At 34.3% G+C, this 23191-nt stretch overlaps 2 protein-coding genes across 3 annotated transcripts; one reads left to right on the plus strand and one right to left on the minus strand.

Annotated features, from left to right (window-relative positions):
- The first annotated feature begins 928 nt into the window (after positions 1-928).
- On the plus strand, positions 929-23191 carry LOC143063987 (uncharacterized). Of its 2 annotated transcripts, XM_076236465.1 has the most exons (6): positions 932-1026; positions 8491-8522; positions 8973-9029; positions 18927-19028; positions 21790-21920; positions 22797-23191. In XM_076236465.1, the coding sequence occupies exons 2-6, from the start codon at positions 8513-8515 to the stop codon at positions 23076-23078; spliced, it is 582 nt and encodes a 193-aa protein (XP_076092580.1). In that variant the 5' UTR covers positions 932-1026; positions 8491-8512; the 3' UTR covers positions 23079-23191. The 2 variants fall into 2 exon arrangements, with proteins under 2 accessions (XP_076092581.1, XP_076092580.1); XM_076236466.1 differs by lacking the exon at positions 18927-19028 and having other exon boundaries at positions 929-1026.
- Positions 15490-18180, minus strand: LOC143062330 (uncharacterized). Its single transcript, XM_076234049.1, has 3 exons — positions 18089-18180; positions 16767-16869; positions 15490-16282 (listed from the first exon to the last, which is right to left on the minus strand). Exons 1-3 carry the CDS (start codon positions 18146-18148, stop codon positions 15507-15509), a joined length of 939 nt encoding a protein of 312 aa, XP_076090164.1. The 5' UTR covers positions 18149-18180; the 3' UTR covers positions 15490-15506.

Consider the following 23191-nt stretch of genomic DNA (forward strand, 5'->3'; position numbering starts at 1 on the left):
AGTTAGAGGGGCGATATTCTGAAGCGGTTTTTTTTAATTATTGGTCACTCAAGTTTAGAAAGAAAGGGGAGAAAATCCAAATAAATACCGACCAATCACAAACGTTGTTCCAAATTTGACCTTAAGGCGTCAAAGAATTTCCCATGATGCAATTATTGTATATAAATATAAAACTATTATACCAATTGAATAAAAAATATTGCATGCAAATTATTTTTTATACCAATTGAATTAAAAATATTGCATTTGAATGAAAATTATACCATTTAAATGAAAAATTATACCATTTGAATGAAAAAATTATACCATTTGAATGGAAAATTATACCATTTGAATAAAAAATATTACATTTAAATGAAAAAATATACCATTCAAATGAAAAATTATACCATTTAAATAAAAAAATATTGCATATAAATGAAAAAATATACCATTCAAATGAAAAAATATTGCATTTAAATGAAGAAATATACCAATTAAATATAAAATATTGCATTTAAATGAAAAATATCGAATTTTTGCAACCAATACCATGCCATACAAGAAGCCAATTTTCATTTGTTTTTCAGAAATTTATATTTTAATTGATATGCAAATAGCATATGAATCAAGTAAGACCGTAACCATCAACATGAACAGTATGTTGGCCGTGACATGTTTTAGAGTTAATTCTGATGTGGAATAAACTGTCAGTTTTACATTTACCCAACATCTTCCTTTTAAATTAGTTCATACGTAAACTGAATTATTTTGATATAATATTGATATCATTATCCTATTAATAAAAGAACCATTCGGGTGTTGAAATAATTTTATGAAAACATTTAAATATACATTTTGTAATAAATCCTGGTTATTTGGATATACAACACGAACTATGACCAATAACCAGGTAGAAATATAATAGTTTGAAGGTGATCTATATAAATAGATTTTACGAAAACACTTCATAAAACGGAAATTTTATATTAAACTTCCTACATATAAACCTTAAAATCTAGGGTAAACACAGCTTAGACGTCTTGGGTATGTACATACAAACTGCTACAATGTATCTGAACACTACATTTTACTAAATATATAAATCTATAATACAAGCCAGTTGGATGGATTGAACTGCAAATATAAAAAGATATGGTATGATTGCCAATGACATAACTCTCCACAAGAGACCCAAATCACACAGAAATCACAGCAGGTCACCATAGGGCCTTCAATAATGAGCAAAACACATACAGAAGAGTCAGCTTATGACCCCAAATGACAAATGTTTAACAATTCCAACGAGAAAATCAACTGCCTAATTCAGGTTTACTTAGTTTACCCCAATATTTTCACTTGAAAATGTCTGTTATCAGTCAGATCTAGTAAGTATCTAGTATTCCAGAATTACATGTATCGTACAAGTAATTATCGTCTTTGTCAATGTTATAGACAATAGAAAAGGAACTGTAAAATTTCTTAAATACCCCAAGATTATAAGTCTTTGATACTTTTTTGTTTTGGTTGGGTTTTTTTTTTAGTGTTGTTTTTTAGGGGTAAAATTTTGTCGAATTTTGAAAAAGGGATAGTTGAAGAATACTGAAAGAAATCTACTTGAGCAATACAATTAAAAAAACAGAGATATCTAAGTAGTATTTTACATGAAGTAATATTTACAATCATTTGCATTGTTTAGACGCAAAATGTCTAACCCTGCCAAAGTACCAGATGTCCAAAATGGCCCAAACCATCGTATGCCAATTTCGCCCGACCCTTTATTTCTATTTGAACGTAGCTTGGACCCTTTTGTTTAGTGTAGCAAACGGTTTGGGGTTTATAATTCGCCACTATACGATTCGAAGGCTGCAATGTTGATTTCTGAGTGGACAGTTGATAAATGTAAACTGGCATCGCTTAATTTAAAGAGCTTACGACATAAACAAATACGTCGAACTACATGCGGGTCTGATTGGTGGTTGTATGCCTGACGACAAGTGACAAATATTACATGCATTTTAGACAAAACTAAATTAAAGATATTTGATGCCCCACTCGCACTATCATTTTCTATGTTCAGTGGACCGTGAACTTGGGATAAAAACTTCAATGTGGCATTAAAATTAGAAAGATCATATCATAGCAAACATGTGTTCCAAGTTGATTGGACTTCAACTTCATCAAAACTTCCTTGACCAAAACCTTTAATCTGTCCACTCGAACTATCATTTTCTATGTTCAGTGGACTATGACATTGGGTTCAAAAGTCTTATTTAGCATAAAAATTAGAAAGATACCATAGGCAACATGTGAACAAAGTTAAGTTGATTGGAATTTCAACCTCATAAAAACTATCTTGACAAAAAAACTTTAACCAAAAGCGGGAGAGATGGACGGACGAACAGACAAACGAACGAACGAACAAACAAACGGACCCACAGACCGAAAAACATAATGCCCCAAGATGGGGCATTAAGAATGAGAGTAAATAAGTCAGAAACGTTAAAGCCCCAGTCACACTGTCACGTTTCAAGAGCGACGTTTTACTACGTTTTGAAAGCGTATTTAGCGAAACGGGAATATATACGTAATGAAGCCTAACGAAACGTAGTGATCCCTTGTTCAAAACGGGACATGACCCGTATGTTTTGAAAATTCAACAACAAACGTAACGAAAATTGAAACGAAGTAGAAACCTAGTAAACACGTATCAAAGCTTAGCGGAACGTAACACAACGTGCTTACTTACGTATCGAAACGTATCAATGCGCGGTGGAAACGTGGGTCTACACGTACTAATACGTAGCAAAAAGTGATAAGAACGTAGCACAAACCTAATAAAACCTAGCTTTCAAAACAACGGGACATTTTTATTCAAAACGTAGTTGAAACGTAGCATTTTAAAACGTAGTTAAACGTGACAGTGTGACTGGGGCTTAACTGAACTTCAATTTTTACGTAGAGTAAGATTCGTCCGGTTCTGACATGACAAAATGTAAAAAATTCAAACCAAAATACGGCCTGAATTACGCTAAAAACTGCCAACCCTAAAACAAATATCACAGACAACAAACAAAAACCATTGAATTACAGGCATATTCAGAATGCGGATGGCTTAAATTCATTTGCAAGCCTAAACCGTCCCCAGGTGTTGTCTTTTTTTTATTATTATTATTAAAGAGGGACTCATAATCAGCTCCACATTGAAACAAAGTGTTTTTCTATGAAAAATCCTGATTTGGGAATATTTCTATTCATGCAACATTTCCGCGCATATCTAATAAAAAATTTGAATGAAACTGTTCGTTAAAAATTCTATAATCATTAATTAAACCTAGAAAAAAGTACTGATAGAAAAATACCTGAGATAACCTTGACTACCTTACAAAGGTTTTTAAACAGATTCGGATATATAACAGTTTAAAATTTAAACTTAAATAACTTTGTTGGTGAAGTTTCTCCGAGGGAATTTAACCAACCAAGTAAGAACTTCATGTATATGCCAAAATAATCATTTAACTGTTTATGAAACATTGACTTTTCGGAAATACTCATGATGTTCTACCCTAGGAGTTGACTGCCTTAGCTGTATTTGACAAAACATTATTGAGTTTTAAGACCTCTATTATCTTCTTCTTCGTGCTTTATTTGGCGTTTTACCTTTTTTTTTTATTCAAGCATTATTATTATTAAAAAGAAAATAGTATGTCAAATTCACGCACAGTTTTCACTCTTTGCTTGAATTATGTTTTTTTTTTCTTCAAACGTTTCCCTTGTCTGCTAACAAATATTCTTTAATGATATAAATTTGGAACAACGAGTCTTTAAAATTACGAATTCCACGTATGTTATACCGCGCGCAGTCCCACTAGGCCACGATCGCACTACGATCTGTGACAAAAATGCAAATTTTGATGATTGTACACCACCACCACCACCACGCCCACGTGTTCTAGAAGATTTTGGTGGCATGACTGTATTGTTTCCGAGAAATCTATGTATTAATCAGAAATAGAAGGAATGGAATTATAATGATATGAAACACGATAATGACGTTATAACTGATAACTGTACAGTAAGATCGCGGTATGAACGTAGTATAATCGTGGTACGAACGTCCTATAATCGCAGTAAAAGCTTGGTAAGATCTTGTTGCAATCGGATAACTCTTGGTATGGTCGTAGTGAGAACGTGATGAGCGTAGAAAGATCTTGATAAGCGTAGAGAGGTCGCAGAATAAGCGTGGTGAGAACGTGTTCCTGTACTCGTAGCGGGACCGTTGTAGAAGCGTAATGAGGACGTAGTAGCATCATGAAAGCAACGAAAATTTACATTTTCATGCCGCTCATACCGCGACCTCACCACGATCGGAATTTATTTTAGATCGCGGTGAGCGTAGTACGCTAGTGGTCTGGTGGGACTGGGGCTTTAGGATAGACAAGTCAAATGTTGGAACCATCTTCATAATATATTAAGGAATACATTGTATTTCTGTTTATATATAATTAATAATTCTCCATCTATTTTAATGTAAAAATAAATGGTTAGGCAGTTGCTTTACTTCTGCCTCAGTGGAAGTTACTCTCCTGTGTGTGGGTTCGCTCAATACTTATAATACCGCAGTCCCACTAGGCCACGATCGCACTACGACCTGTGAAAAAAATTTTGACAATCGTAGTGCGATCGTGTAGATCGCAGTAAGGTCAAAATACGGTCGTGGTGAGGTCTTCAAGATCGTGATGAGCGTGGCCAACTTTGAACATGTTAAACAAATCGTGGTGCGGTCGTGGCGACATCAGGTCGTAGTAGAAGCGTAGTGGTAAGATCGCAAAGGTCGCTGTACCTTCGTAGCGAGAGCATAGCGAGAGCATAGCGAAAGCGTGATTCTATTCGGAGAGACTCCAGCCCCAGTCCCACTAGACCACGATCGCAACACGCTCACCGCGATCTAAAATAAATTCAGATCGTGGTGAGGCCACAGTATGAGCGGCATGAAAATGTAAATTTTCGTTGCTTTCACGATGCTTCTACGTCCTTATTACGCTTCTACAAAGATCCCGCTACGATTATACACGTTCTCACCGCGCTTATTCTGCGACGTCACGACGCTTATCGAGACCTTTTTACGCTCATTACGTACTCACTACGACCATACCGTGAGTTAACAGATTGCAACACGATCTTACCACGCTTCTACTGCGATTATAGCACGTTCTTACCACGATTATACTACGTTCATACCGCGATCTTACGACGCTCTCAGTAATAACGTCCACATCGTGTTCCATATCAATACAGTTTCGTTCCTTCTATTTCTGATTAATACGTAGATTTCTCGGAACAATACAGTCATTCCACCACAATCTACTAGAACACGTGGGTGTGGTGGTAGGGGTTGATGTAGATCCAGAGGGAGCTCTGATAGTAACGAATCCTGAACAAACAGAGATGTTGGACCGACCAATCCAACCTAAATTACAACCTATTGCTGGTCCATAAAGCTCAAATGACGGTATATATAAAATTTAGTCCTGGTATCTATGATGAGTTTATTTACTACCACTGGGTCGATGCCACTGCTGGTGGAGATTTATTTCCCCGAGGGTATCACAAACCCAATAGTCAGCACTATGAATTATCATTGATATTGTTATATTTATATGTTAACTGTTTACAAAATTTTGAGTTTTTTGAAATACTAAGGCTTTTCTACCTCGTGCATAGATTACCTTAGCTGTATTTTGGAAAACTTTTGGGAATTTTGGTCCTCAATGCTCTTAAACTTCGTACTTTTTTTGGCCTTTTTAACTTTTTTGGATTCGAGCGTCACTGAAGAGTCTTTTGTAGACGAAAAGCACGTCTGGCGTATATATAAAATTTAGTCCTGGTATCTATGATGAGTTTATTTACAACCACTGGGTCGATGCCACTGCTGGTGGAGATTTATTCCCCGAGGGTATCACAAGCCCAGTAGTCAGCACTGTTTGTGCTGACATGAATTATCATTGATATTGTTATATTTATAAATGAACTGCTTACAAAATTTTGAATTTTTTGAAATACTCAGGCTTTTCTACCTCAGGCATAGATTACCTTAGCTGTATTTTGGAAAACTTTTAGGAATTTTGGTCCTCAATGCTCTTAAACTTCGTATTTTATTTGGCCTTTTTAACTTTTTTGGATTCGAGCGTCACTGAAGAGTCTTTTGTAGACGAAAAGCACGTCTGGCGTATATATAAAATTTAGTCCTGGTATCTATGATGAGTTTATTTACTACCACTGGGTCGATGCCACTGCTGGTGGAGATTTATTTCCCCGAGGGTATCACAAGCCCAGTAGTCACAATGAATTATCATTGATATTGTTATATTTATAAATGAACTGCTTATAAAATTTTGAATTTTTTTAAATACTCAGGCTTTTCTACCTCAGGCATAGATTACCTTAGCTGTATTTTGGAAAACTTTTAGGAATTTTGGTCCTCAATGCTCTTAAACTTCGTACTTTATTTGGCCTTTTTAACTTTTTTGGATTCGAGCGTCACTGAAGAGTCTTTTGTAGACGAAAAGCACGTCTGGCGTATATATAAAATTAGTCCTGGTATCTATGATGAGTTTATTTACTACCACTGGGTCGATGCCACTGCTGGTGGAGATTTATTTCCCCGAGGGTATCACAAGCCCAGTAGTCAGCACTGTTTGTGCTGACATGAATTATCATTGATATTGTTATATTTATAAATGAACTGCTTATAAAATTTTGAATTTTTTTAAATTCTCAGACTTTTCTACCTCAGGCATAGATTACCTTAGCTGTATTTGGGAAAACTTTTAGGAATTTTGGTCCTCAATGCTCTTAAACTTCGTACTTTATTTGGCCTTTTTAACTTTTTTGGATTCGAGCGTCACTGAAGAGTCTTTTGTAGACGAAACGCACGTCTGGCGTATATATAAATTTAGTCCTGGTATCTATGATGAGTTTATTTAGTGAACGATAGCAGAAATGACACACATGTGTCAATAGATATAGGAAGATGTGGTATGAGTGCCATCAGACAACTCTCCATCCAAGTAACAATTTATAAAAGTAAACCATTATAGGCCAATGTATAGCCTTCAACATGGATCCTTGGCTCATAACGAACAGCAAACTATTATAAAGGGCCCCACAAATTGCTAGTTTAAAACCATTCAAACGGGAAAACCAACGGTCTAATCTATATAAAAACGAGAAGCATGGTTGAGCTGTTAGAGAAAATGGACAAGAAGTTCTAATTACATACAGACAAACAAAACCTGGAGAGATTTGATATACACGTATTGTATGTGAAAATTACAATGCGAATGATGGTCGTAGTATGAACGTTGTTAGGTCGTAAGAAGAGAATGACGAGGACGACAAGGGCGTGCTAGAATCGTACTATGGTTGTGATCAGCGTTGTATAGTCATAGTGGAAGCGTAGTTGGGTCGCGGTGAGATCGCGATCGTGGCCTAGTGGGACTGCGGTATTCGCTACGATCTCAATGCGACGTTCCTACGACCTCACTACGACCATCACGTTCTCATCAGGACCCATCTAGGCTTCCACCACGACTATACCACGTTTACACCACGCTGTTCAAGACCATAGTACGATTCTAGCACGCCCATGCCGTCCTCATCACGCTATTCTTACCACCTGACTACGCTCATACTACGACCATCGAGCTCATTGTCATTTTCACATGAAATATATAAAAGCTCTCCAGGTTTTGTTTGTATGTATGTAATTTGGACCTCTTGTCCCTTTTCTCCAACGACTCAACCATGCTTGACACATCTGTATCATCCCTGCTATCGTTCACTAAAACATCGTCATTTGGTTTGTCCGACATCTCTGCTAGATCAGGATTCGTTACTATCAGAGCGCCCTCTGTCTCTACATCTACTCCTACCACCACGCCCACTTGTTCTGGTAGATTTTGGTGGCATGACTGTGCTGTTTCCGAGAAATCTACGTATTAATCAGAAATATAAGGAATGGAACAGTATTTATATGGAACACGATATTGACGTTAAATTGCTGAGAACGTTGTAAGATCGCGGTATGAACGTAGTATAATCGTGGTAAGGACGTGCTATAATCGCAGTAGAAGCGTGGTAAGATCGTGATGCAGTCGGATAACTCGTAGTAAGGTCGTAGTGAGAACGTGATGAGCGTAGTCAGATCATGATAGTCGTAGAAAGCGTGGTGAGAACGTGGTATAATCGTATCGGGATCGTTGTAGAAGCGTAATAAGGACGTAGTATCATCGTGAAATCAACGAAAATTTACATTTTCATGTCGCTCATACCGCGACCTCACCACGATCTGAAATTATTTCTGATCGAGGTGAGCGTGGTGCGATCGTGGTAACCAGACTCAATTAAATCAAAAGATACAAAACTACCATTGTTTTTATTTTACTTTTTCACATAAGCATAGCATTATGCATTGTACGTGCTAATAATTTTATACAATTTCATTTTCAGATATTCCTCATTAGTCATTGCAATGTCAGCTAGTAAGTATATTATAATCAATATCGTTATATAATATGTACTTGCTATATCCCATGTAACGCAAGCATTTTTTAAAAGTAAAAATAGAAGTTAACCTTTGTAGAAGAATATTATATTTAAAAATGTCTATGGTGAAAATTGTCGAATTTTACCAACCTGCTGGAATAAAAAAAAAACATGCTAACCGATACAGATACTATCGAAACGGAAAAAAATAGTAACTTTTCTAATAGTAATGTTAGGAAAATTTTGAAATCGTATTGATGGACCAGTGAATTCGATTCCAGTTTATAAATCTCTTATAACAAAACATACATGTAGAAGTTTTTCTTTTTATCAGCATATTTGTTGGATAAGGAAATGTTTTTTTTTCTCATTTATTGTTTTGTTTATTTGCTGTTTGTTTGTCTACACTACTGATGATGTTTATATTGTTTGCTACTTTCCTTTAGGTCAAAGCAACCCACACTATATAGCAGCTGCAAAGGCCAATATCCCAAACCCAAGTGGTAAGTCTTAACCAGATGCTCCGCAGGGCGCAGCTTTATACGACCGCAGAGGTTGAACCCTGAACGGTTGGGGTAAGTATTGACACAACATTCAAGCTGGATTCAGCTCTAAATAGTTGACACAGTATAGGTTTCTGACACAGAATGAATGTGGTCTAATGAACTTAAAATTTTTTTTTTGCCTTTGAGCAATTCACTATGCTGTTGAATATTAATCCTCTCAAAAACATGTTTGAAGAAATTTTCTTTTTATTTATGAAATCTGAAATGAGAAAAATTTACCCCCCCCCCCCCAATTTTTTTTTCACATCCCCCTTTCCCTTATTCCAAAACTGATCTCAATTCAAATTTCTAATGGAGTTTGCAACAATAACTACTCATTTAAATGCATCATAAAATATTAAAATGTAAAAAAAGTGCTTGTTATCAATGAATGGTAAAGATTGTTTTAATTTATCAGTTGGTAGTAAAAGTTAATATACATTGTATATTGTATAAAACAATGATTTATGTTGATCCAACTACTATTCTGGACAAAGAAAGATAACTCCAATTGAAAATTTCTTCCTATTGCGCAATATTGTGCAATTAGATATTTATTGCTATTGCGCAATACTGTGCAATTGAAAACACTTGCTATTGCACAATACTGTGCAATTGAAGATTTCTTGTTATTGCGCAATACTGTGCAATTGAAAATTTCTTGCTATTGCACAATACTGTGCAATTGAAGATTTCTTGCTATTGCTGAATACTGTGCAATTAAAAATGTCTTGCTATTTTACAATACTTAATATAATAATTTTGGATCCTGATTTGGACCAACTTGAAAACTGGGCCCATAATCAAAAATCTTAAGTACATGTTTAGATTCAGCATATCAAAGAACCCCAATTATTAAATTTTTTATGAAATCAAACAAAGTTTAATTTTGGACCCTTTGGACCCCTTATTCCTAAGCTGTTGGGACCAAAACTCCCAAAATCAATCCAAACCTTCCTTTTATGGTCATAAACGTTGTGTTAAAATTTCATAGATTTCTATTTACTATTACTAAAGTTATGGTGCGAAAACCAAGAAAAAATGCTTTTTTTGGCCCCTTTTTGGCCCCTAATTCCTAAACTGTTGGGACCTCAACTCCCAAAATCAATCCCAACCTTCCTTTTGTGGTCATAAACCTTGTGTTAAAATTTCATAGATTTCTATTTACTATTACTAAAGTTATGGTGCGAAAACCAAGAAAAAATGCTTTTTTGGGCCCCTTTTTGGCCCCTAATTCCTAAACTGTTGGGACCTTAACTCCCAAAATCAATCCCAACCTTTCTTTTGTGGTCATAAACCTGGTGTCAAAATTTCATAGATTTCTATTTACTATTACTAAAGTTATGGTGCGAAAACCAAGAAAAAATGCTTTTTTGGGCCCCTAATTCCTAAACTGTTGGGACCTCAACTCCCAAAATCAATCCCAACCTTCCTTTTGTGGTCATAAACCTTGTTTTAAAATTTCATCGATTTCTATTTACTATTACTAAAGTTATGGTGCGAAAACCAAGAAAAAATGCTTTTTTGGGCCCCTTTTTGGCCCCTAATTCCTAAACTGTTGGGACCTCAACTCCCAAAATCAATCCAAACCTTCCTTTTGTGGTCATAAACCTTGTGTTAAAATTTCATAGATTTCTATTTACTATTACTAAAGTTATGGTGCGAAAACCAAGAAAAAATGCTTTTTTGGGCCCCTTTTTGGCCCCTAATTCCTAAAGTGTTGGGACCTTAACTCCCAAAATCAATCCCAACCTTCCTTTTGTGGTCATAAACCTTGTGTCAAAATTTCATAGATTTCTATTTACTATTACTAAAGTTATGGTGCGAAAACCAAGAAAAAATGCTTTTTTGGGGCCCCGTTATTCCTAAACTGTTGGGACCTCAACTCCCAAAATCAATCCCAACCTTCCTTTTGTGGTCATAAACCTTGTTTTAAAATTTCATCGATTTCTATTTACTAATTACTAAAGTTATGGTGCGAAAACCAAGAAAAAATGCTTTTTTGGGCCCCTTTTTGGCCCCTAATTCCTAAACTGTTGGGACCTTAACTCCCAAAATCAATCCCAACCTTCCTTTTGTGGTCATAAACCATGTGTCAAAATTTCATAGATTTCTATTTACTATTTCTAAAGTTATAGTGCGAAAACCAAATGTCTTCGGACGACGACGACGACGACGACGCAGACGACGACGCCAACGTGATACCAATATATGACCAACAAATTTTCAATTTTTGCGGTCGTATAAAAAAACAATTGCATTTAATTTTGTACAAATTTACATTATCTCATTATCTATCTATACTATTAAACGAGAAGACCTCATTTTGTGTGTCGCTTCTTAACATTGAAGTGAAAAGAATCTGTCATTTTAAATGACTGTCTGCTTAGAGTAAATATGTTTAATTATACTGTCTTCTGACATCCCCTTTTTAAATGTCAGATCTTTCAGGGATCTCATTATCCTTTCGGGGCATCTATGATCAACCCCAGTTTTTGGATGGGTTCTTGTTGTCTAATCTTGTTTTTCTACGAAGTGTTTTGTCGACAGTTGTGTCCCTTTTTCAGAGTGATTGCGTCAATCCTGTTCCAATCGAAATTAATAGCTCATTCTACTGCTCAACTGCTACACCAATGTCTCAGGTTAGAGGAGGGTTGAGCGCTAATACACATATTTAATCTCGAAACATTGTTTAAGTGCCTGTCCCTAGTTAAGAGCCTATTGTTCGAGTAGCAATCTTTGGTTGCTGTCTATATGTATATCTCATTAGTTTTTCGATTGTTGTAATTTGCATAAATCCGGTTTCATGTAGATAATTGTATCATTGGTAAGCATACCAGGTACATCTCCTTATTTCGTAACTACCTTGACAGATTATAAAATGACACTTATAATGCTGATATATTTCATTAGAAATTTCAGCAATCATAAGAAATTTTTAAAAGTATATATACTTACAATGTAATATATCTTAAAAACTTGAATCAATATGAAAATAGTTTTATTTACGTAGTATATGGACTTTATGCGGAATCTGCTAGATCGAAATCAGTACAAATATTGCGTATTGCTTAAATGACCATCATCGGCTATATGTCTATGGTAAAAGCCAAAGACCAAATACGAACAAAATTCAAATTGAACAGAATCCCCAATGATTCATTTGTCTGCGAATTTATCCGAGTGACAAAGACCTGTATAAAGTACGCAAACAAATCTAAGTACAGACACATATTGATGGATCAATTAACTGTTGCTTGCTTAACATTCCCTGGCAAATATTTCATGTTTAGTTGGAGAACAAATTAGCAGTAAATACAATTGGTAGGTCCTGTAATAGAGGTCATGCAAGATTTATGTCGAAGAAATTTTATCGCCGCTGTATATTTGATTGAGAAAATAATTAGATCTCGCAACAGACCACCTATGGACCCTTAAAGTATGGTTGCAAGCCTTCATAACGTGCAGATAGCGATTATTCTCTTTGTATGAGGCATCAATTGGAAATTCCCATTCTGACTGTATGAACGTGGCTGCGTACTTGTACATCCTGCACAACCTAACAAACTCCCAACTTTGGAGACAGTACAATAGTTCTGGTCGGAAGAAGACAAAAGTGACCGTAAAGCTATTCCCCAGTCACCCTATGGGGCCACATATTGACGCAGGAGGCTTTAACCTTACTGTGCTAGATTAATCTATCCAACCTGATAAGTTATAACTAAAAGGAAATCCCTATTATTTCTATCTTTCCATTCTCAAGTCGCAGTCCGCCAGATGATATGAAATGTCAGATTAAGATAAATTTTCACATGTACCTTAACTTAAAGTTGTTGATTTTTTGACAATATTCGTTGAAATTGGTATCGTATAACACATCAGATAATTCAGGGGCGTAGCATTCATACCCTTTACGAATTCTTCAAGACTTATGGGGACATTTGAATTAATTTTCCCTCCTCTACTTGGAAATACCCTTTGCGGTAGTTTTCTGTAATTCAAGTTTGGCAGAGTAAAGGGAAATCGACAACCGATTTATTTTGTCCTACCCCATTGCAAGCGAAAACAGTGAGTAGAATAGATGAGGATGCAACTCACGAGTCACCCGATAAAATCACTTTACCATTGAACTAGGTCAATTAGTTAATTTTGTGTCAGAATAATTTCTAGTATATATGAGGGCCTGTGTGAGGTTTTAAGAAAACAGAAAAATCGGTCCTGAAATTAATTTAAATTTAAAATAATATGGATTTAAAATGATGCTAAATTATAAAATAAAGGGAAATCAAATTATGGACGACAACGATTAAAAAATAAATATTTGATAATCCCATTCTAAGCATTCAAACCCTCATTTATAACCGTTGACATGTTCCCCTACGACTATGTTCATTGACATTGGTACTAAACAAAACAAAATATGCATTTATGTATTATAGTGCACAGAAAATAATTTATATGTTGTGGTTCTCAAGTTTTATTCTCGCTATTTTAAATGTACATGTAGCATATGTTTTTCTCCTAGTTTATCCCGAAATTCGTTTGTTCAATCCAGCTATCATTTTGTGGTGATTATCTATAATTCGTTGATTCGTGACCTACGACCAAATAAATGATCATCACAAAACTTATTACAAATAAACCTTAATAATTGCGTTTTTTTTTCTTTCTGTATTGAACATTTTGTACAGGTTTCTTCTATCCACCGAGTAAGGTCATGATTTCTTGTGATATGACGTGTGAGGTACAACCAACTATATTAGAGTGTACTACTGCTTGGAAATATATTGGGAGCCATTAGGCATTCTAATGCAACAACGATTGTAACGTTCATTTTGATTGGATAACGTCACTTATCTACATGGCATCAATTGACAATTGATGCTATGGAACGTACGCGCAAGCGCAGACGGCATATAACAGTTTTTAAATACATGTTTTAACGTTGTTTTCTGTCAGTTTCATTAGAATGGAGATAACAAAATTGTATTTTAAGCTCCGATGGCATCAATTAGGGATTGGATGGTCGCAAATACCCGTTTACTGTCTCCGCTAACGCGTCGACAGTAAACTGAATTTGCGACCATCAAATCCCCAATTGATGCCGTCGGAGCTTAAAATACAATACAGTTATCTCCTAATTTGAGCTTGCTTTCTGCTGGGAACAGTATGTCAATATATATATATATGTTCCTGCTTTCTGTAACTGCTAGCAAGTCAGGAAACTGACTTTTCATTGGTTGTCTAATGTGATACCATCACGTATTTTGTTATTTCTATAGCTTTGAGTATAGATAGTAAGGCATATAATTAACATTATTATTTATAGAATAACTAATCGAAGAATTCAAATAGAGAAAAATATTCAACGAGTGACCCAACAACACATTAATTCACGAATGCGCGTAGCGCATGAGTTAATTATCAGTGTTGTTCGGTCACGAGTTGAATATTTTTCGATATTTGAATTCTTTAATTAGTTATTCTTTTTATTACATTGGCAAATGGCGTTTTTGAAAAAAATTGATGTAAAACATGTGAGGAACTATTTTTTTTCAGCGTATTTACAATTTGTTTTGATCCGCCGTTATCGACGTCTTGACAACGCCTATTGTTATATGACGTCAGAGAGTGAAATAACCACGTTTATTTCACATGTGAAATTATCGGTTTTTTATCTAACTGGGAAATCAATGTAATTCATTGCAACCAATGTTATAAGATGAAATAACATTGAACAGCAACTATTTTTAACGATTTGTTCTTGTTTAAATTGTAAAAACCTCTATAGCTTCAAGGGGGCTGCGCCCCCCTGAACCCCCAACCTCGAGTCGGTATAAACAGAAGGAAAGCTACGCCACTGGATATTTTAACACATCCGACTTTAACTCGAATGATTCAAGCCCTTACCGTCTCCGATTCTCTCCACCTTTCGTTGATGAAGTGATCGATAGGGAGCGTTATATATAACGACTGGATTGTTCGGGTTAACGTAAAAAGAAAACTAATGTGATTCCAGAGTTATGGGACTTTGACTGCCAGATGCATGTAAATAAAATGTTATTTGTAAACTTCATTGAGTAGCTAAATAACTACAAATTTTTTTTCGTTCCAGAGTTGTTGGACTTTTAACAGTCAGAATATAATATTTGTAGCATATTAAAGTGTATCTTTATGCATATTTTTCTACAGAGCCTTTTTATTTGCGTCTGATTAATGCTATCTAAAATATCCCATTTTATTTTTGCAACAATTTCAATATGCACAATAAGGGTGTGCCATGAGCTATTGACGCAACTGTTTTTTTTCCATAGCGGGATCATTAACATATAGGTGTTGCATTAAACTCTTTTGAAAAAAATTCCCATGCGATTAAAATAAATGTATGTAATATTTTAAACTATTATATTAGCTTAAATATCAGTTACTTCCAGCTTATTTTATTTTGTTTAGATCAATTTTCACCTCAATAAATGTTACTATTTTCTTTAAAGCATCACTCCACACTGAAAAGTAAAGTATAGAAACGTCTTTGTCATGTTGCCACATATTGACAGTAAGTGTATCATTGGCAAAAGTTTCTGCTATATAATTTATACTCAAATATTTCACTGGATACCAAATAATATCGCCGTTAAATTGATCGAGTTGACCATTCATGGAAGCCTCAGTAGCACAGTCTATACAAGATTTGATGTACATTGATTGGTTAGCATGCATTTTGACATCCATATCACTATATCGGGATTTAAAGGTCCATTTAAAGCAATCAGGCGGTGATGTCGGAATGGGAGTACTAGTTTTCTTCAATACTTTGGGCATTCCTCGATCTTTCAAATGTGAAAACATTTGGTGAAATTGCGGAGACCACTTCACTGGTCTGTGTGTTTCATTGTCAACCCTACAAAGTTTTGCCAGCCTTTCTACCAAAAGTTCTCCCGTATCACTGTGTATAAGTTTTGTGACTGTGCTGTGTGTACTGGTACCTGGTTCGCACAGTTCTTTTGTTACTGTCAAATTTATTGGATCAAGGTAGTCGAACTGGTATACTTTTGGGTTGATATAATTTAAAATCATTTTTAGCATGATGAATGTCGATGTTTCACACATGTTATTGTCAGTATCAGAGATATTCATGAATACTTCTGACTGCCGGGCTTTAAATTCTGCTCCGTCTAGAAATAATGACAAATTCCATATACCCCATTTGCCTAAAAGAAATAGAAATATGAAGACCCATAACAAACGATTAAATTCAAAATAAATTAAAATTAGCTGAAAGGATATTTTTCGTTTTTAGTCATGACGTTGTCTTCGACTTATATTAATTTGAATTTCTAATAGTTTATGATAAACGATTATATTTAAATTAAATTAAAATTAGCTGAAAGGATATTTTTCGTTTTTAGTCATGACGTTGTCTTCGACTTATATTAATTTGAATTTCTAATAGTTTATAATAAACGATTATATTTAAATTAAATTAAAATAAAATAAGCTGAAAGGACATTTTTTATTTTTTTGTTCGTGTTGTTGTCTCTTTGACATATTACCCGTTTTCATTTTCAATTTTAATTGTTATTCTGTATTGCATGCTATTAACTGTTAATATTTTTAACTCTTTTTCTGCTTTGTGTCTTTTTTTCTTAAACCAACATATACTGCTTTGATTTAGTGTTGACTTCTAAAACCAACCTGTTCTGTTATCAAAGCCGTATGGTATGCCTTTTGTTGTTATTTCTGCGTAGTCAGGTGTAACCTTTGTTATGGTGTATATACCTCTATCACTCGCCCAGGCCTGAAGAATACATGATTGAAAGTCAAGTATTTCACAGGTTTAGCAAAAATTTGAATTTTACACTACTGTACCTTTTGGTTTTTTTTTTTATTTATCTCGGCTGTGCATTTAAAAAAAAACCAGCCTGTTTTTAAAAATAATTTTGTACAATGTCATCGTGTTTTTGAAAATTCGAAAATATAATCAAATTTAAAAAAAAAACACTGTAAAAAAGCTGCATGTATCTGCACTTTTAAAGTTGACTGATCATCATAGCTGCCATTTTGGATCATAAATGATTGGTATAATTACGCCGGTGTACAAGTTTACTTGAATTGGCGATCTTTTATATAAAAATTTCATTTATTTGCATTGACTTCATGTACAAGAAACCCTTTATATTGTTATGTATCATTGTTTAAATAGTACAGCAAATACACTTTTTTATCAAACAAAAACAAGGGATATACATGTATATAATAAAGGCGCAGAATGTACATCAGTGTAAATCATTTGTTGTTAAATTTTATTTAGATATAATTGTAATGTGCATATATAACTTTTGATATCAGTGAGTAATGTAGCACGAAAAAATACATGTACATTTTGTACCTAGGTAACCGCTATTTTTCTTTTTTCTTTATTGAAAACTATCTCTTCAAAATTTTATTATTTTCTATTTCATCGTATTATTTTCATTCAGATCATGCACATATCAATTTCCTACACAAGAAAGTGTTAAGTTACATGTAGCATGCAAGCAGACTCGGTGACATAGACTTGTTATCATATTTTTAGCAGTGTAATGTAAACTACATTTTGGCAAACTATTTCATATATATATATATATATATATAATTTTGTAATTTGTGCTCATACCTTCACCTTTGTTATGTGCCCTTTTGGTGTTCTATAATTTCTGTTGACGCGAACGGCGAGCCATAGACAACATCAGAAAATAGAAACGCGTGATACACACATTATTATGTGTACTTTTCTGATTCATACCAAAGTCACATTCAAGGTTGTTTCCTGCATAAACATCATTTACAAAAACTAGTGTCATGATATTGAACTGCGAATAAAAATTTTGATTTAGCCGTATTGTTCACAGCAAACATTTACGTAATGTAAACATTCCATGGGAAATTTCTAAGCAAATTTACATACTAGGGTAACGTCAATAATTTTAGTGTGAGCAAAATACATTAATTTTGATACATTTCATTATTAAACTTACCAATAATTTAGTGTTGCTTAAGATTAGGGTTTTGCTAACAGTAACACATCGACGAAACATTTTTTTCTATTATCAGTTGGTTTGACCTAATTTAAATATGGAGGGCTAACTTACCAATAATTTAGTAATAACGTTAAATTATTAAGTTGACATACTTAGTACTATGCCAGTATGGTAAGTATCAGACAAAAATATTACTGATTACTCAGGGAAAAAATCATAGGTAATGTATATTCATTACAGAGATCCAACTGCTTTTTTAAATAGGTATACTGTAATATACATTTAAGATCATATAAGGTGGTACCTAACACTTTAACTAAAATTAATTTGGCTCGTTTAATTTTCTTAAAATTTAGAAAAAAGTATTAATTTTGACCCTTTGAAAAAATATTAAAATTTCAAAAAATTTGAACCAACCGTTTTATCAGCAAAATTACACTGGTTATATAGCAGTTTGACGAACACTTATTTTGATCATTGAGAAGCTTAATATTCCCTTAACAAGACAACGTAATCAAAACGTTTAGCTGATTTTGCAGAGTTATCTCCCTATTGTGTTAGGTGCCACCTTAAGATCATATTTTAAAATAACATCGTCTACAATTTTTATATGCATGTATATCAGCGACATAAAGATGGTTTTATATGTCTCTGTTTGTAAGATATATAACTTACATTGTGTTTTTGTGTATTAATATTAGTATCTTCTTTCATAGAGTCGGTATATAGCAAACAACATACTTACGAATAGTGGTGCACAGTAAAATTGTCATATTTATAAACAATTGTGTTTTTGAGTTAAATTCGTAACACATACATATAATTATCTTTATAGACATTACTGACGTAATCATACGGTTCGAGACAAATGGAGAACCTAACCTCAAGGCTTACGATGCACAACCTAAAAATCCTTCCGTTCATGACACCACAATAGGTAATATATATATAATAGAATGTTCGGTTTGTTTTTACAGCTAAAAAGAATAAAATGATGACTAAAGTTTGTACATGGAATGGGTATAGGTATAACACCACCAAATCATAGTACGGCTCCGGTTGCATACTAAAATAGATAAAAAAAAAATATTCCCTTGAATTTGACAGTTGTAAGTAATTAATCCTACATTTTATTGCTGTAAATCATTTCTGGGTCATACACATATATCTTGGGTATTTCAAAGCATCATTTTTTTATTTGGGGTTTCTATTGAATATTTTGGGAACTTGAGTGTACATGGTTACTTAAGCATGTTAAGCTTGTACACAAATGTACACCGGTACAAAAGAGGTGAAAATTTGATTGGTTATCTTCCAGTGGTGGTTTATATACGGCCGTCACAATTTTGACAGGACGTATAATGCATACAAATGTCTGGTGTCCGTCTGTCCTTCTGTCTGTCCGTCTGGATGTCCTCCCGTTTGTCTGTGTTCGGCTTATCCAAGTCGCACTGTAACTTGAGAACGACTGTTTCTTATGATTGTCAAATGATTTGTACATGATGAACTTTTTTGGTGAAAATAAGATTAAAACATTTTGAGTTACAGGACTTTGTATCTAAAACAGGGTTGTGTTTTTTTCACATGTCGCACCATATCTCAAAAACTATTTATGATTATTGCTTAAAACTTTACACACTTCTTATTTATATTTATCTAAAGGTCTGTATACTTTTTTGTGATGATTCAAAATTTTATTTTTAGAGTTATTGAGTTTATTGATAACAGACAAGTAGGGGGAAATTAATGGTGGTTTTACACCTATACACCAAAATGTATGCAGTATAACCAACACAGCTGTTATCAAATGTTAGAACAAAATAGAATCATATTCAAAACAGTGTGGCTGTGGCCATTGATTGACGACCTAAATTATCCCATTGACTGGGACAGATTATGTGAACGTTTGTCTGTAACGATCACTGCTCACTATGTACTTGCTAAAGACACTTAGACTGTGGGGTCACCAAAGGTTCTCAACACCTAAATGAAGTTAATTCGAAAAATTAATCAGGAATAACACGATGTTATGATTTATATCAATAATATAAATCAAAACATAAAGGTTATTCCTGATTAATTTTTCGAATTATTTTATTATTGAAGACGTTCAGAACTTTAGTTACCCCACAGTTTAAATTCTATAATAAGTAAGTAGTGAGCAGTGGTCGTTACAGACAAACGTTCACCTAATCTGTCCCATTCAATGGAATAACCTAGGTCGTCAATCAATGGCCACAGCCACACTGTTTTGCATATGATTCTATTTATATAACCGACTTTTACAAATGTATTTGAACAAAAATCTTTAGAAGGAAGCCAACCAATGTTCCTCTCTTTCTTAACCAGTCGTGCGACTGTATCAACAATAACAACACCGACACCATACAACCCAGCGGTCTAGCCTAGTATTTTTTCACCTCTGACTTTTGAAAAGACGCCAATAACTTTCATTGTACGACTTTACATTGCTATTTTAGTATAACGGGGCTTTATTGTAGCTGTAAGTGTTTTGGTTTTGTCAAGTGATTTAATGTAAGCCGTTTTCACTAATTGATTCGTTAAAGGGATCTTCTTCTAAGTTATTTATTAGCGTAGTTGGTCGAGTGGTCTTGACTCTGACATTAAAATTTAACAATGTCATATCAACACGCACATTTGATTTGTACGTCCTCTCTTGAAACGAAATTACAATCATGTTTACATCTTTGCGTTGTGCGCTACGCATATAAAGACAGAGCCGCTAAATTCTTCGTCAGATCGAATCTTCAGTCAAACATAAGGGGTGTTAAAGCCCGCATGTTTTCCGTTGATTTCTCATGAAATTCTACTAATAGGACTTGTTTCGGAGAATCGAATTAGTACACCATTATAACTGGATGAAAACAAAAACATATACTATACAAAAAATTGATAGTGACGCCCACATTAAAATTATTTTAGTAAAAATAGAAAGAAACAAGGCGAAAAGGCTTGTAAATTACAATAAGAAAAAAGTGCAAACAACTAGAAATTCGTATCATTAAAGCCGTTAAAAAGTTTATACTGTAGATATAAGAAGATGTGGTACATTGTACATGTATAAGTGCCAATGAGACAACTCTATACCTCCATCGAATGATTGATTGCTGGTTTCTTAACGTCCAGTGGCAAATATTTCATGTATGTTCAGGCCGAGAACAGGTTAACAATAAATACAATATGTAGGTCTTGTAAAAAGGGCAATCCGGGATGATAGTCGGGGAAATTTGGACTGCCACTGGAAAATGATGGTATATTGGATAGAGACAGAAATATTGTTTTGCAACAGGCAACCTATGAACCCCTCAAAGGTTTGTTGCAAGGGTTCTTAACGTGCAAGGTGCGTGGCGCTCTCTCCACACGAAGCATCGGATTTAACGTCCCCATTCTGACCGGACGTGACTGCAAACTTGATACATTCCGCCTGGTCAAACGGACGCCCCACTTTGGCAAGCGTTTTACTGCCGGTCGGAAGATGACCAAGTGACCATATTTCTATTCCCGAGTCACTCTTTGGATGGGATGCTCACCATTCAAGTCACAATTTGTAAAACTCAAGTACAAAGTCATAGTACGGCCTTCAACACGGGGCCTTGGCTTAAACCAAACAGCAAGCCTCATAATTATGACTTTTTTTCACCGCAAATTAGCTTTATCTCTTGGTATTAATATTTAAGGTTATGGGTTCAACCTAAACAGATCAGATGCAAAAGTAACTTTCCAAAAACTTGTTCCAGAGGTTGATTTTGACAATGTTAAGACGGGACAAGAAAACATAACAAAAGAACAAGCTCTTACACTATTTAATGTAAGTATAAAAAGTTACCAGTCTGAAATAGATTTGTGTGGCTGAGCTGGGCTAAGGTGTGTACCTGGCTTTAATGATAGACATCTTGATTACACGAAAATGTTTTACGGGAAGTAGCAGGCAGATAATTCTCAAAACCAAAAACATATTTTATAAAAGAATATGTTTTTTATTTATAATTATTTCAAACAAACAATTTGCTTGAGTCCTATTAAATGGAAATAAGAAATTACTAAGTCCATGCCCGAATAAAATATAGTATTGCCTATTTGAAAGCCTGTAGAATAAATGAAAGCAAAAGAACATGAGTGATAATCAATTTAGATCGTGTTTGAATCCGTAGTCGCATTTGAATATGATTCTTTTCTCTATAACTAGGTCAAGCAAGAAATGATTGAAAGTATTTCAGTGTTCATCTAGTCAGAATAATATCTCTCTTAAATGTTCATTTTGAACGGATTATATTTTATTGACAAACTAATATTACCTCCGGAGGACAAGGTTCATTATTAATTGGCTTACTTTGAATGAAATTTTTGTTCGATAATTAGCTTTTCATTATAGGACAAAATTAAAATGGCTTATCCGTCGAACTCTATTTTAGGGAAAAAGGTGAACAAAATATTCCTAAATACGCAAGTCAGTTAAAAATCAAATAACTAAAATACCGAAATCCAAGGATAATTTAAAACGGAAAGTCAATAAACAAAATATTAAAATGTCAAAATCAAAAGCTCAAACAAATCAAACGAATGGATAACAAATGTCATGTTCCTGTCTTGGTACCGACATTTTCGTATCAATCTAATTTTTTTTAAATATTATATTATGAATATGATTATAAAGAAGATTCTTGTCTCTTTTATATTAATGCAGCATGACATTACTGAACACGTGAACAGAGCCAAATCGAGGCTTGGAGACAGCGTATATGATTCCTTACCACCAAATGTCAGGTCTGCTGTCATAAGTGCAGTATACAGAGGCGATCTTGGTCCAAAAACGGCGAATCTGATGAAAGCAGGAAAATGGCGAGATGTCGGCGTAGAATATTTGAACCATCAGCAATATAAGAAAGCACAAGAACTTGGCATAATTGGAGTTAGAACAAGAATGAACTGGAATGTTGAACAATTCAATACCATGATTAAAGAATAAATAAGAGTACACTCAGGAAGAGTGTTTTTTGTTTATGTACATGTATAATAAAATAGAACCAAACCATTTAGTTTTGTATATACTTTTATGATATAAATACAAATGAAACAGAA

This window comes from Mytilus galloprovincialis, chromosome 2, assembly GCF_965363235.1.
Source record: "Mytilus galloprovincialis chromosome 2, xbMytGall1.hap1.1, whole genome shotgun sequence".
Classification (NCBI taxonomy): domain Eukaryota; kingdom Metazoa; phylum Mollusca; class Bivalvia; order Mytilida; family Mytilidae; genus Mytilus; species Mytilus galloprovincialis.

Coding starts and splice junctions, on each gene's coding strand:
- LOC143063987 (XM_076236465.1), top strand. Junction 19,029..21,789: donor CGTTCATGACACCACAATAG/GTAATATATATA, acceptor TTAATATTTAAG/GTTATGGGTTCAACCTAAAC. Junction 21,921..22,796: donor AAGCTCTTACACTATTTAAT/GTAAGTATAAAA, acceptor ATATTAATGCAG/CATGACATTACTGAACACGT.
- LOC143062330 (XM_076234049.1), bottom strand. CDS start 18,148: ATGTTTCGTCGATGTGTTACTGTTAGCAAAACCCTAATCTTAAGCAAC. Junction 16,870..18,088: donor TAAGCAACACTAAATTATTG/GTAAGTTTAATA, acceptor TGTATTCTTCAG/GCCTGGGCGAGTGATAGAGG. Junction 16,283..16,766: donor CGGCTTTGATAACAGAACAG/GTTGGTTTTAGA, acceptor TATTTCTTTTAG/GCAAATGGGGTATATGGAAT.